Genomic DNA, 11,096 nt, shown 5'->3' with positions numbered 1-11,096 from the left:
TTGTTATTCTCTCTGAGTGCTTAAGCACAAAATTAGGTTATCTTTCAGCTTAGAAAACGTGAAGAGTCAAGCAACCAAATGAACTGTAAGCCAGAGGTGATACTCGGAAGCTCGGTATCTATCAGGTGAACTAATGACCCATTCTCCCACAGTTTGTTTTTCGCCAGCCAGTTGCAGTGCCACCTTCCTTCGGTCTTGAGGGTGACGCTCAGCAGCGCCTCGCAGATCAGAAGCGCCGCAGCTCTGCGTAGCTGGCGCATGGTCCTTGTGTCGGGTAGAAATGGAGCAGCCGGCGCAGTGCCGTAGTGTGCCAGGGGTCCAGCACATGGGCTGGCCAAGGAGCAGAGCCGGGGTGAGATCTGGTGCTCTGCATTCCCGGGGGTTAGGGAGGAGAACCAGCATCATGTTACGGAAAATGCACAGAGAGAGCAAGTAAAGTTGCATTAATACTAATTGAAACGTGATCTGTTACAACTTCAAAAGCCATCTTGGGTCACAGGTATGTATTGGGCTAAGTTTGCGGGGAGTGGGAGGGGACAATTATTTGACTGCTTTTTTACGGTTTTGGTTTTATAGCATGTAGTAGAAACCCTGCTTCTTCTCTAAGGCAATGTGAAAGACCTTGAAACCAACAGGAGTGCTCTTTCTTTACAGGAAGAGTAAGTCAGAGGCGCTGGGCAAAGAGTCACTCTGCCTGTCTTTCCACACCTTGCTGCTTATGGTTTTTCTCTTTTTTTTTTTCTCTTCTTTTTTTTCCCTTCTTTTCCAAAATAATGGGGGGTGAGAGGAGGCTTCTGAGCAAAGCCACCTGCACAGGGAAGCATACATGGGCAGCCTTGAGGGAAAAGTGAGGCAGATCATGACACGATACACCATAGTGTGGATTTGAGACTCAAATGAATAAGTAACCCAGAATCGTTTCTTATCTTGCATCTTTTTTTTTTCCTTCAGCATCCGGTTATTAATTTTGGCTGTCATCAAACATTGCCTGGGCCTCTGCTAAAACACCATCTGGATCAGCTAGTTCAATCTAAATAAAAAGAATATAAATCAGTTATGCAGTGTAATTGAAGAAGCTTAAGGTTTTATAGAGCTTGATTACTCGAGCATTAACAGAGAATCTCCCATGTACCAGGACTTAAGTTTATATTGCAGCCTTTCAATTACTGTTTTAGAAACATTGCTACACTTCCCTAATTTTATCAGCATGTTGAACGTCACTTCATCTCCTTGAAATAGCTCTGTGTGGAGTGGACTGATCCTCCTTTAACAAAATGCGTTCTTAGACAGAACTGGCTTTGATTTGTTGTAGCCTGTTGTGTCTCCCCTATAGTTTTCAAGTCTGAGTAATTGCAGTCACCCAAGTGAGCATCAAAGGTCGCATGAAAGCAGGAGTCTGGAGTTGTGTAACCTGCATGCACCTGGATGCGGGTTCTTGAGAGGGAAGCACCAAAGCCCTGCCAGGAACTTGTCATCTCACTCTGACCAGCTTTATGTCCTGATCCTTTCTGGGAGGTTCACGTGTGTGTGGTGCTCTTCCAGGCAGAAGATGTTCGGTCTTTTCCTCATTTATTTTGTTACGCTTTCTGAAGCCTTGGCTTCCATAATTATAACAGCAAATATCCCAAGTCCACCATGTTGTGTCTTTCCCTGTCTCTGCAGTTATGTTCAAATTCTGCCTTGATGCCACCCCATCATCTACGTACTGGATTGCTTCAAAGCTTGTGACAATCGCTCCCTAGTTTTCAGCCATTTTCTGTCCTGTTCGTTCCTTTTACCTGCTAATGAAGACATACAGTGATGCTTCCCCCGTGCAGAAGCTCATATCCTCACTGCTAGCCTCTTGCCAGGCGAAAGCTGACTATTTAGTCCATCTCTGGTTTTGGCAGTTTCTAACGCTCACCTGTCATCTACTTTTCTCTAACAGCTGCTTGTGACAGTAATTTGACAAAAGGTTTATGAAAATCTGAAGTCAATTCTTCTCCTTTTATCTGTTACTTCCTTCATATTCTGAGATCAATAAAACTCTTCCTATGGAAAGCACAATAACGGCAGTGAAAGTTGATGCTTTCTTTTTGCTCGTAGAGCAGAAGAAAATTGAGTGATAACCTGGTCTTCAGGGAATTAAATAAACAGCCAGGCTTCAACATCCTGCCTTAGTGGAATGGCAATTCGTCCCAGGCTGTTGGGCTGGGTTGTGGAGGAAGCTGTTCTTGGGTGACCTTTGACAAACCTTGCAAGGTAAATATTTTTAGCTACAGAAATACTGCTCCTTTCACTCTTTTTGCAAAATGGAGATTGTTTTTTCCCTGGTGAGTATTTGGTGTTTATTATTCTGTACTGCTGTGGGTGTGCCTAGTACTTACAGGATTAACTGGCTTGTCAAAAATGCTTGTGCTCAAAGGGCCCTTGCTGTACAAACCAGATTTGAAAAAATAAGGGAAGCAAAGATGTAACGGCTGTGAGCTTTGGTAGCGGTGTGTGCCCAGTACCATTTGGAACAACCTTGTCCCTTGGAGCAGAGGAAGGTAGGTAGCTTTACCTGCCACGGGGCCAGCGCTACTCCCTGCGTTATTGGAATAAAGCAGTGTGCTGTGGTTATCCAGTGTGGTTCTGCTCAGCTCTAAGCAAAGAGGAGCTTCCCCACGCATATCCTGCAGTAACTGTCCCTTGGAAATGCGATGCCTTCGTATTTCACGTGTGTGGCACACAGACCATAGGGATTCAAGCTGAGGCTGTTTTGGCCATCTGTGTCACCTGGAGCCACGTCTGTTCCCTACTGATCCCTGTGCCCTGTCTTCCTCCGAGGGCACGGAGCGGGCGACAGGCTCTCCCGTCCTCCGGCTCCCGCACCAAAGTGATGCGCAAGGACCCAGCAGCTGCCAGGCTGATGGTCTGGGGTGTCCACCTGCCCCATCGTGCATCTCAGTGAGTCTTTGGGAAGGGGACAGGGACTGGCTCTTCCTCCGCAGCCTGTGTCAGTCATAAGGGGAAAGAGGAGCAGAGCACGTCAGCTCTCAGGCACCCGTCTGCCTGCCTTGGGAAGCTACACACACCCCTCTGCCTGCGGGGCGGCTGGACACAGACCCTGACTCGGGGTGCCTGGGTAAAGGAAATAGCTGATATTAGCGCTGCAGCTGCTCGGGTTTCGGTAAGGTCTAGTCAGCTTTAGCAGTTTGGCTTGGCGAAATCATTTGGTTTTGACGCAAATCCCACTATTGTGTCTGCCTCCATTGTCCCCATTTCCTTTGTGCTGCTTCAGGTCTCTAAGCAGTTTTGGTGCATGAGAACTGCATTTTTTCAGATGCAGGCAACTAGGAGGCTCCAGCCGTGGCTGGACGGGCCGTTTGTCCCTGTGGGGCCACTCAGGACACTGTTGGCCAAAAGACTCCGAGCACACACCCCGTGAGCTGGGAACCCCATGGGGGTAATCGCTTGAAGAGTGAAATGCTACCTGGAGAGCTGCCCCGAGCGCTGGTGAATGCAAACATCACTAGCAAAACCGAAATTTCCAAGCAATTACCTTTGGGATTGGATACTGAGTAGGGGCAGGAGCTTCGTCTCTGCCAAAGTCAATCAGAATTCCACATTTTGGTATATCTGCTGCCCAGATACCTTCAAACAACTGTCCCTTATCCAAGTAGAAAAATTTCCCAGGGCCATGCTTCTTTCCATCTTTCCAACCTCCTTCGTACCGATTTTCATTTGCTGCAATTAAATACATGAACAGACCATGAAATTTGCACCATTTCGTTAAGGGCTACAAAGGAAACCAATCAACACAGCAAACTGACAGAAGAGGAAATCATCTGTTTGGTTCCTCTTAGTAATTTCAAGGGGGCTGCGGCACGGTGTGTCGTTCCGCTTTCGCGGTGCTCTGTTTGCTGTGCCACAAAGGGAGAAAAGGCTGTGGAGGAAGCCCATGTTTGCCCACTTGAAACAAGAACTGCATTCACCTGCTTTATTCTTCTCCCAGTGATATTAATTTTTTGCCGATACACGGAGCGAGTGAGCTCAGGGTAAGACTAGTCGCTGAGTCACTCTTCACAACATGAAAAAATATAGGACAGAAGTTTTGGATTTGTCACTGGATTTGTCACACAGGATCTCTGGCTTGAAGAGGTTTGCTTGTCTGGGCAAGGAACAGCAGCACTGTCTGATTGTTGTCCAGTCAAAATAATCTTGATTTCAAATAATACTTGTAGTTATGTTTTTCCTCAATGAATTACAGAGCAAGAATGGCTGTGAGTGTCTGAACAGTTCAGGCAATCAGTTACAGACTGTTTTTCCAGCTGTACTGCATCTCTTGGTGTTTTTCTGCAGGTTGAGAGAGGTTTTTTTTGGTCTCTGTGCTGCTCTCCAGGAATCCATCCATCCATCCATCCATCACCAACAGGAAAAGCAGAGCTGCAAGGGGAAAAGAGCCTCGTCCAGGGACGCTGGTTGAGAAGGGGCATCATACCCACGGTGTTGTTGGGGCTGGGATACCTCCAGGCCAACCTGCTCTCACTAGGAGAGTCCTCTGCTGTCCACTTTTCCGAGATATAATGTTTCTAAGCCTAAAACCAGGGGGATTTCTGACCAAGTTACTCAGTGGAAATCTCTTTGGGTCTCAGCCAAACTCTACTATTCTTCATGGCAAGAGGTGGCCAAAATAGCAGGGCACCCAGCACATTCCGCAGAGGTAGCTGGGGATTGCCAGAACGCTGTAAGTCAAGAACTAAAAATGTTTCTGGGGAGCGTGGCTGCGGGGCTATACAGGCAGGGTCTGGTTTACAGGTTGGAGCCGCGGCAGTGGTTATCTTCAGCTTGCATCTGGTGGTGTGCTTATCTGCAACACCGACCTGCCCTGCCCACAGGTGGGAGCAGCTTCTGTTCTCCAGCCACCGACAACTCAGACACCGCCGAAATCACAGACCTGGCTCTGATGGAGGGGCCATCGAATGCCCTGGCTGCACCACAGCACCCGGCTGCTGCCATCTGCTCTCCTCCCAGAGCATCTCTAGGCTGTGTTGCTCAAAGCTGAGATCTCCTCTGCGGACATGCAAGGCTCTGGTTTAAAAGCCGTTCGGCAACGGGCTGCAGCAGAGGTGGCAAATGATCGTGATGCTCCCAGCCAAGCTCGCCCGCACTGGGCATGCTGCCACTACAAGCAATTTAATCTTGAGCTGCAGCTCATCGTGACCTCCACTGAAGAACTCCTTTTCTTTCACCATTGCAAAGCTGCCGGCACATGGGCACACTTCCAGCGGCTGAGCTGAATACATTAAGCTTGTGGGTATGAAATAATTGCTCTGGCTAATTTTAACCAAAAGGAATCCAGCTTGCAATCGGTTGCAGGCTATGCTGGAGGCAACTGGGCTCTGAAATGGTGCATCAGCCACGGCTCAGCCCCAAGGGGCCTTCAGTTTACAATGCCGAGGGTGCCTTTGACGGGACCAAAGCAGAGGAGTGGAAGGAGTTACCCCTGGACGCAGGTGCTGATTTCATCTGGATGAGCCACCAGTCCAAAGTGACTTTACGGTCAGCAGAGAGCGCACAGTTGTGCATGTGTGTGCTTTGCTTAGCTAATTACTAGCTTTGAGATCACTTTCAAGCAAAAAAAATAGAATAGATGAATAATAATATGGAGATAATATTTCTTCAAATGTTCCTGGAACATAGTGCCTTGTACTGCAAAGGACTGGGATTCTTGGCTTTGGGGAAAAATATGTTAAACACCAAGCAAAATAAGGGAAAAAAAAATTCCAAATTTCTATTTTTATGCTGAGATTGCCACCAACATTCCCAATCCGTTATGTGCTCGGTGTTATTTCTGGGAAGGGATTGTGTACTAATGAAACCCCTGTGTTCACTCAATGTAAGCCAGTGTCGGAAGTAGGAGAGAGGATGGAGTGAACTCAGAAAGAAAACTTCTAAAACTTCTCTCTTTTTTTTTTTTTCTGTGCTAGAAACTGGACTCCTCTTTGGTATGCCTCTATGTTTGGCAAAGTGCCTGGCTTGAAAAGAGAGATTTGCTCTTCTCTGACCCAACAGTATATTATCTCTAACCCTAATCATCCCAGTCATTTAAATGTAAATCACAGCAAAAATAAGCTTTCATGCGTGTGGGCTTGAGCAGCGCAACTCCAGCCCTTGCACAGCCTGTGCTGCCTCCAGCCCCAAACCGGGAGGGGAGGGACGACACAGGGGAGCAGCCGCAACCCTCACGCAAGGCTGCAGCAGGAGATGCGATGTAGCATCCAGAAACCTGGACGGCAGAGGCATCCGGAGAACAGCACGACACCAAATACCTTGAAGGGGGCAGGCAGACAGATTGGGTGAAGGTGGCCGGTACTTACGCAGCCGCAGCATTCCCTGCCCGCCGGGCCGGTCCGCCAGCCACTGCCCCTCATAGATGGATCCGTCCCAGTAGTACATCCGTCCCCAGCCGTTCCGCAGCCCACCGCTCCACTCGCCCTCGTAGCGCTCGCTGCCGGGGTAAAACGTCGCCCCGTAGCCCTGGAGGGCAGCAGAGAGAGAGCCGGTTAGGAGCCTCTGTACGGAAAGGGGTCAGTGTTCAATTTTGGGATATTACTTTCTTGACACGCTACTCCTTTGCTTAGTACTCTTACACATGGCAGCTGGCAGCCCAGCTCAGTGGCCATTCTTGTGTCAAAGGAAACGAGAGGTGATGGTATGGGATTAGTCTGGCAGATGATTTTATTCCCACAACAAAATCTCTGTGTGTTTTCATTGGCAGGATTGCTGCTAATATTTAGCTAAAAGCGGGTTTTACTAGTATATAAACCTAGCCTGTGGATATGCAGCATAAAAAAGACCTGTCTCTCAATGTGGGGATTTTATGCCTTTCAACCCTGACAATGCTTCCTACAGCCAGTGTGTCCCAGGCTGGGCAACTCCTTCCCTTGCCCCTGGGCAGACCAAAGGTCTCTAAGTGGTGCTAACCGTGAAAATGGTTTTGCCTTCTCCTCCATCCATACCCCCAAAGAGGTAATGTCCTAAACAGCCCCTTGCCTTGCTTCCTTCCTCCTTCACAAGAAACTAAAGGCAGCCCTGAAGGCTACCTGCGGTGATACCGGCAGGCGCAGGCAGCGATGCCACGCGTGCCTCCCCGCAGCCGGGCGCTGGGCCAGGCTCCCGAGGCAGCAGGCGTCACCCCGGCGGGGCAGGCGAGCTCTGACGTTGAGCAGTCGCTGCTCTTTGCTTTCTCTCCTCAGGCTCGATGCCGCTGGCAGGTTTGGTTGGTGAACTTCCAAATTAAGACCACTGGGTGTGTGCAAGCCGGGGACCCCAGGAGGTGTTTTTCTTTTACGTGTTTGTTTGCTATTAAAAGAAATCCGGAGGTGCCCCCTATACCAGGGAGTGATACCAGTAAGAAATATTTACATATTACTAATGAGTTTTCCCATAGGAATAAAGCGTTAATTTACATCTGAACAAAAAATAAAATCAGTTCTGGAAATAACTGATTTTTCTGAGCATTAATTTTATTAAACTGCATGGATGTAAAGGGGAGGCTTTTATAGAATAAAAAAACAACCCTAGTGATATTTGGACATCATTATAAATCTTTCACCAAAGCTCTGTCATGCAAAATATATCCTCAAAGAACGGGAGGGGAAGCTCCCTCCAAGAGGCTGGAACCATAGAGCTGCACACCAATTAGAAGCATAAGAGACTATTAATTTAATTTAAGAGCAGACACAAAGGCGAGCACAAGGTTTCCGTTGGCAGATCAGAAAACGTTCCTACAAGGATTTTGCACATAAGATTGCAGTCATTTTTACCAGATGACTTCCTCATTATGCTCCCTTTAGAAAACCAGTGATTTATGTGACAGGCTTAATTTCCAAAAGAACTCATGTTATTTGTCTAATATGCTGTAAAACTCCTAGAAGAAGGTACATTTTCCTGCGGTGTTTATAATAGAGGTTCCTCCAACTGCTTCAAGGATGAGAGGAATGAAAGGGATGGGTGGGGAAGATTAAGACACGGGATACAAAACCTCTCGTCCTGCTTGGCCGAGCTGCAGGTGAGTCCAAGCAGCGATCGCTGCTCTGCGGCAGCTGGTGGGACGTCGGGGCTGTAGCCTGGTCACCAGCAGATGGGTGGGATGGGTCCATCTCCAGCGGGGAGATGGCAGGCAACAGGGTGCTCTCAGCCACGCCTGGCTTTTTATGAATGATGGATTTTACTCTTGGAAGCTTCCTGGGCTTTCTGTAGGTTCAGACTAAGATTTAAAGAGACCCCAAGCCTGGAGGAAGGTTTGTTCCTGTAGCTTCTGCCTGGAGTTATGCTGCTGCTTCCCTGTTGCTGGCTGTGGGACCCAGTGCAGCTCCTGCAGCATCTGACGTGGAGAAGTGAGTAACGCCAGCAGCAGCGCGGTTGGGGAGGGCAGGGAGAGAGAACTTAAATACCAGAGCTTTTGCTCCTGTTCTCATTTTCTTGTTCCACATATTCATTTCTCCAAAACCACCCTTCAACTCAGCCTCAGTATTTGAAAAATCAGTATTTTAAGTGATCTTTTTGCACGTTTGCACCCAACTCTTCCCCATGTTTTGGGGAACACGGCCTCGCCACCGGCAGATGCGGGAAATCTCACTTACGCATTTTTGGTCGTTTTTCCACCAGCCTGTATACACCTTCTTGTATTCCTTGGTTACGGGGTCAGGAATGCTGTATGAGCCGTAACCATCCCGCTTCCCAAACTTCCAGTCACCGCTATAAATAGCTCCTGTGCGTTTCCATACCTGGGTGCCTTTACCTGTTTAACAAACAAGAGGAGTGACAGGGAGACCATCGCGGTTGTTAGGAGAAGGGATTACGGGGCTGCCTTCCTACAGCTCTATCCGCGGCAAGGCGGCGCTCCCTGCACCAAGGCAGGTTTATGTCTGGGATTCAGTTTAGCTTCCCGAGTCCGATGCATCGTTAATCTTGATCAGGAGCTTCCTGTGTGGCCTTTGCTGAATGCACTTAAATCTTTCCAAACCTCGGTTTACTGCTTGTAAACAAGCCTGTCCTGCTCTGGCTGCTCAGGGCTCGGTCAGGGTCTCCTTCCCCTGCTCTGTCTCCTGCAGCACCCGCCAAGACTCGAGGATAAATTAATATTCCAAAGCCAAATCAGGAGCTGAGAGAGGTTCAGGGACTGTGCAGCGAGGGCACATCCCGGTGTGTGGAGCTAACTGCCGTTTGCTGTGTTTGCAGAGGATTTTTAAACATCTATTATCTAGATATTTTGGGTAATTGCCCCTGAGTGCATGCAAAAGCTCTTCAAGTTGCTTATTAAAAATATTTCTGAGTACATTTTTGCATGACATATATCAGATAGATATACTTATAGAGATAGCTATATAGTCATACATGAATGAATGGTCTCCCAGGAGTATATACAACTACTGACCGCTCCCTGCCCCTAAGAACTTTTGTAAAGACATCTAAATTGGTACTTTTTCTCAAAATGATCTATCTTACTATGTTTCAAGTTGTCCACCCATTCTCCGGTATACTGATCCCCATTTACAGCATAGACCGTGTGTCTTAATCCACATTTCTGTGCTTTCCTGTCCCATTCATGCCAGAGAGGCTCTGTAGCCCTGGGGTATTTTACAATGAGCATATTGTTCGTGGCTGGAGAGGAAAACAAACGATTGTCAGCAATAAATTAGACAGAAATTACAAGGCAGGTACAGGCAGAACAGTCTATTTGTGAGCTATGTTTTAATATGCACCCGAGTCAGTAATTGATGTCGGGCTTTGGAGAGGTAAAATAGAGATATAACAAAGAGAAGATATCTAAAAATACTGAAGTACAAACCAGCACTATCTGAAAATAGGCTCGCAGCATAGCCTGTCCTGTTAGGAAACGTTAAATAAGTCTCAGCAGGTCGGGTCTGTGGTGGGCATCAGTTGCTGCGCCTGCCAGAGGTCTTTGGGAAGCACAGGCAAAGGCAGCCCCTTCTCCGTACAGCTGAAACCCTGCCAGGCTCCTTCCCACGGCCGTTCTGCCGCTGGCTCTGCATGAGGCAGGAGCAGTTGTTTAAGCAAATTAGAAAATTATTTGTTTGCTAGGAAATATCTCAGTTCATTGGAAAACATTCACAAAACAGAGAGGGTCAGAGAGTTAGCCGGTGTCCCCGGGGCGCACCAGGAGCTGGGACACTCTATACGTCCAGCAGTCACATAGCTCAGGCTCCTTTACTGCTAAAAATATCAGTCCTGAAGGTGTCTTGTTAAAAGGGGTTGAAACCACAACGTTTCTATCTACCAGGAGGCTGCAGACTTGCCCAGGGCAGGACAAGCACTCGTCAGTCAAGGAAGCTGCCAAGGAGGTGGCTTCCGAAGTGACGTGGGTTTTAAAGCATGCACAGCAGGCAGGGGATGATGGGCACAGCAGGGGGGTGATTCGGGTGTCAGAGGTCTAGAGGGAAAGCATCAGCGTGGGGGAAGAGACGGGAGAAGAAGCTGTTTTGGCCCATCAATACAGAGAGGACAACAGCAGAGTATGGCACGGTGGTGATTTCTGGGCATTGCTGGTGGAACAGCTCGCTGCTGAGCACAGTGGGAATGCCAGCATGGACTCAGAGGTGAGAATGGTCTCGTATAAACCATAAATAAATGCCCAGAGGTGGCTGTAGAAACAAAAAGCAAGTTTCTATGAATGCTGTTGACATCTAGAGCTTGGCCAGAGCCCAGCAGGGTGGGATGCTCTCCGATTTTGTCTCCTGGGCTCCCCCTTCTGTCCTGATTTGCTGGACTGAGCCATATCTAGTGATTTTTCTACATCTCTCCCTTCTCGGGTGTGAGCAGAGCTTCAGCTCCTGCACCGCAGGTGCCAGGGAGCCCGGCATGGGGGAAAGCCTGAGAGGAGGAGAGGGGAAAGGAAGGTGTTTTAGGTCATTTCTAGGGAATAAAAGCTAGAAATTATATCTAAGAAAATATAGTTATCGTTCATCCTCAGTTCTCCAGGTAGCTGTGGGAAACGGTCATTCAACAGCTATTTGGGGCATATTATTGCTAAAAAAAAGTACTTCTGTGTCTATGATGAGCCTTCCTCCCCCAAACGCAGCTGTGTCGCGTAGTGTGTGTCCTGCGTG

General features: G+C 48.2%; 1 protein-coding gene across 1 annotated transcript; it reads right to left on the bottom strand.

Annotated features, from left to right (window-relative positions):
- Positions 1 to 434: 434 nt before the first annotated feature.
- MORN3 (MORN repeat containing 3) lies at positions 435 to 9,624 on the bottom strand. The gene is made up of 5 exons (XM_075167724.1): positions 9,475 to 9,624; positions 8,610 to 8,767; positions 6,342 to 6,501; positions 3,524 to 3,708; positions 435 to 1,030 (listed from the first exon to the last, which is right to left on the bottom strand). The coding sequence occupies exons 1-5, from the start codon at positions 9,617 to 9,619 to the stop codon at positions 962 to 964; spliced, it is 717 nt and encodes a 238-aa protein (XP_075023825.1). The 5' UTR covers positions 9,620 to 9,624; the 3' UTR covers positions 435 to 961.
- Positions 9,625 to 11,096: the final 1,472 nt, after the last annotated feature.

The sequence above is a fragment of the Calonectris borealis genome, chromosome 18, assembly GCF_964195595.1.
Source record: "Calonectris borealis chromosome 18, bCalBor7.hap1.2, whole genome shotgun sequence".
Taxonomy (NCBI): domain Eukaryota; kingdom Metazoa; phylum Chordata; class Aves; order Procellariiformes; family Procellariidae; genus Calonectris; species Calonectris borealis.
Note: the sequence above shows the minus strand (reverse complement) of the source record. Positions and strands in the feature narration are given on the sequence as shown.

What these genes read in the sequence shown, in the direction of transcription:
- MORN3 (XM_075167724.1), bottom strand. Translation starts at nt 9,619, where the DNA reads ATGCTCATTGTAAAATACCCCAGGGCTACAGAGCCTCTCTGGCATGAA. An exon ending in GCAGGGAATGCTGCGGCTGC is followed by an intron (nt 3,709 to 6,341) that starts GTAAGTACCGGC and finishes ATTTAATTGCAG; the next exon opens with CAAATGAAAATCGGTACGAA. An exon ending in CTCAGTATCCAATCCCAAAG is followed by an intron (nt 1,031 to 3,523) that starts GTAATTGCTTGG and finishes CTTTTTATTTAG; the next exon opens with ATTGAACTAGCTGATCCAGA.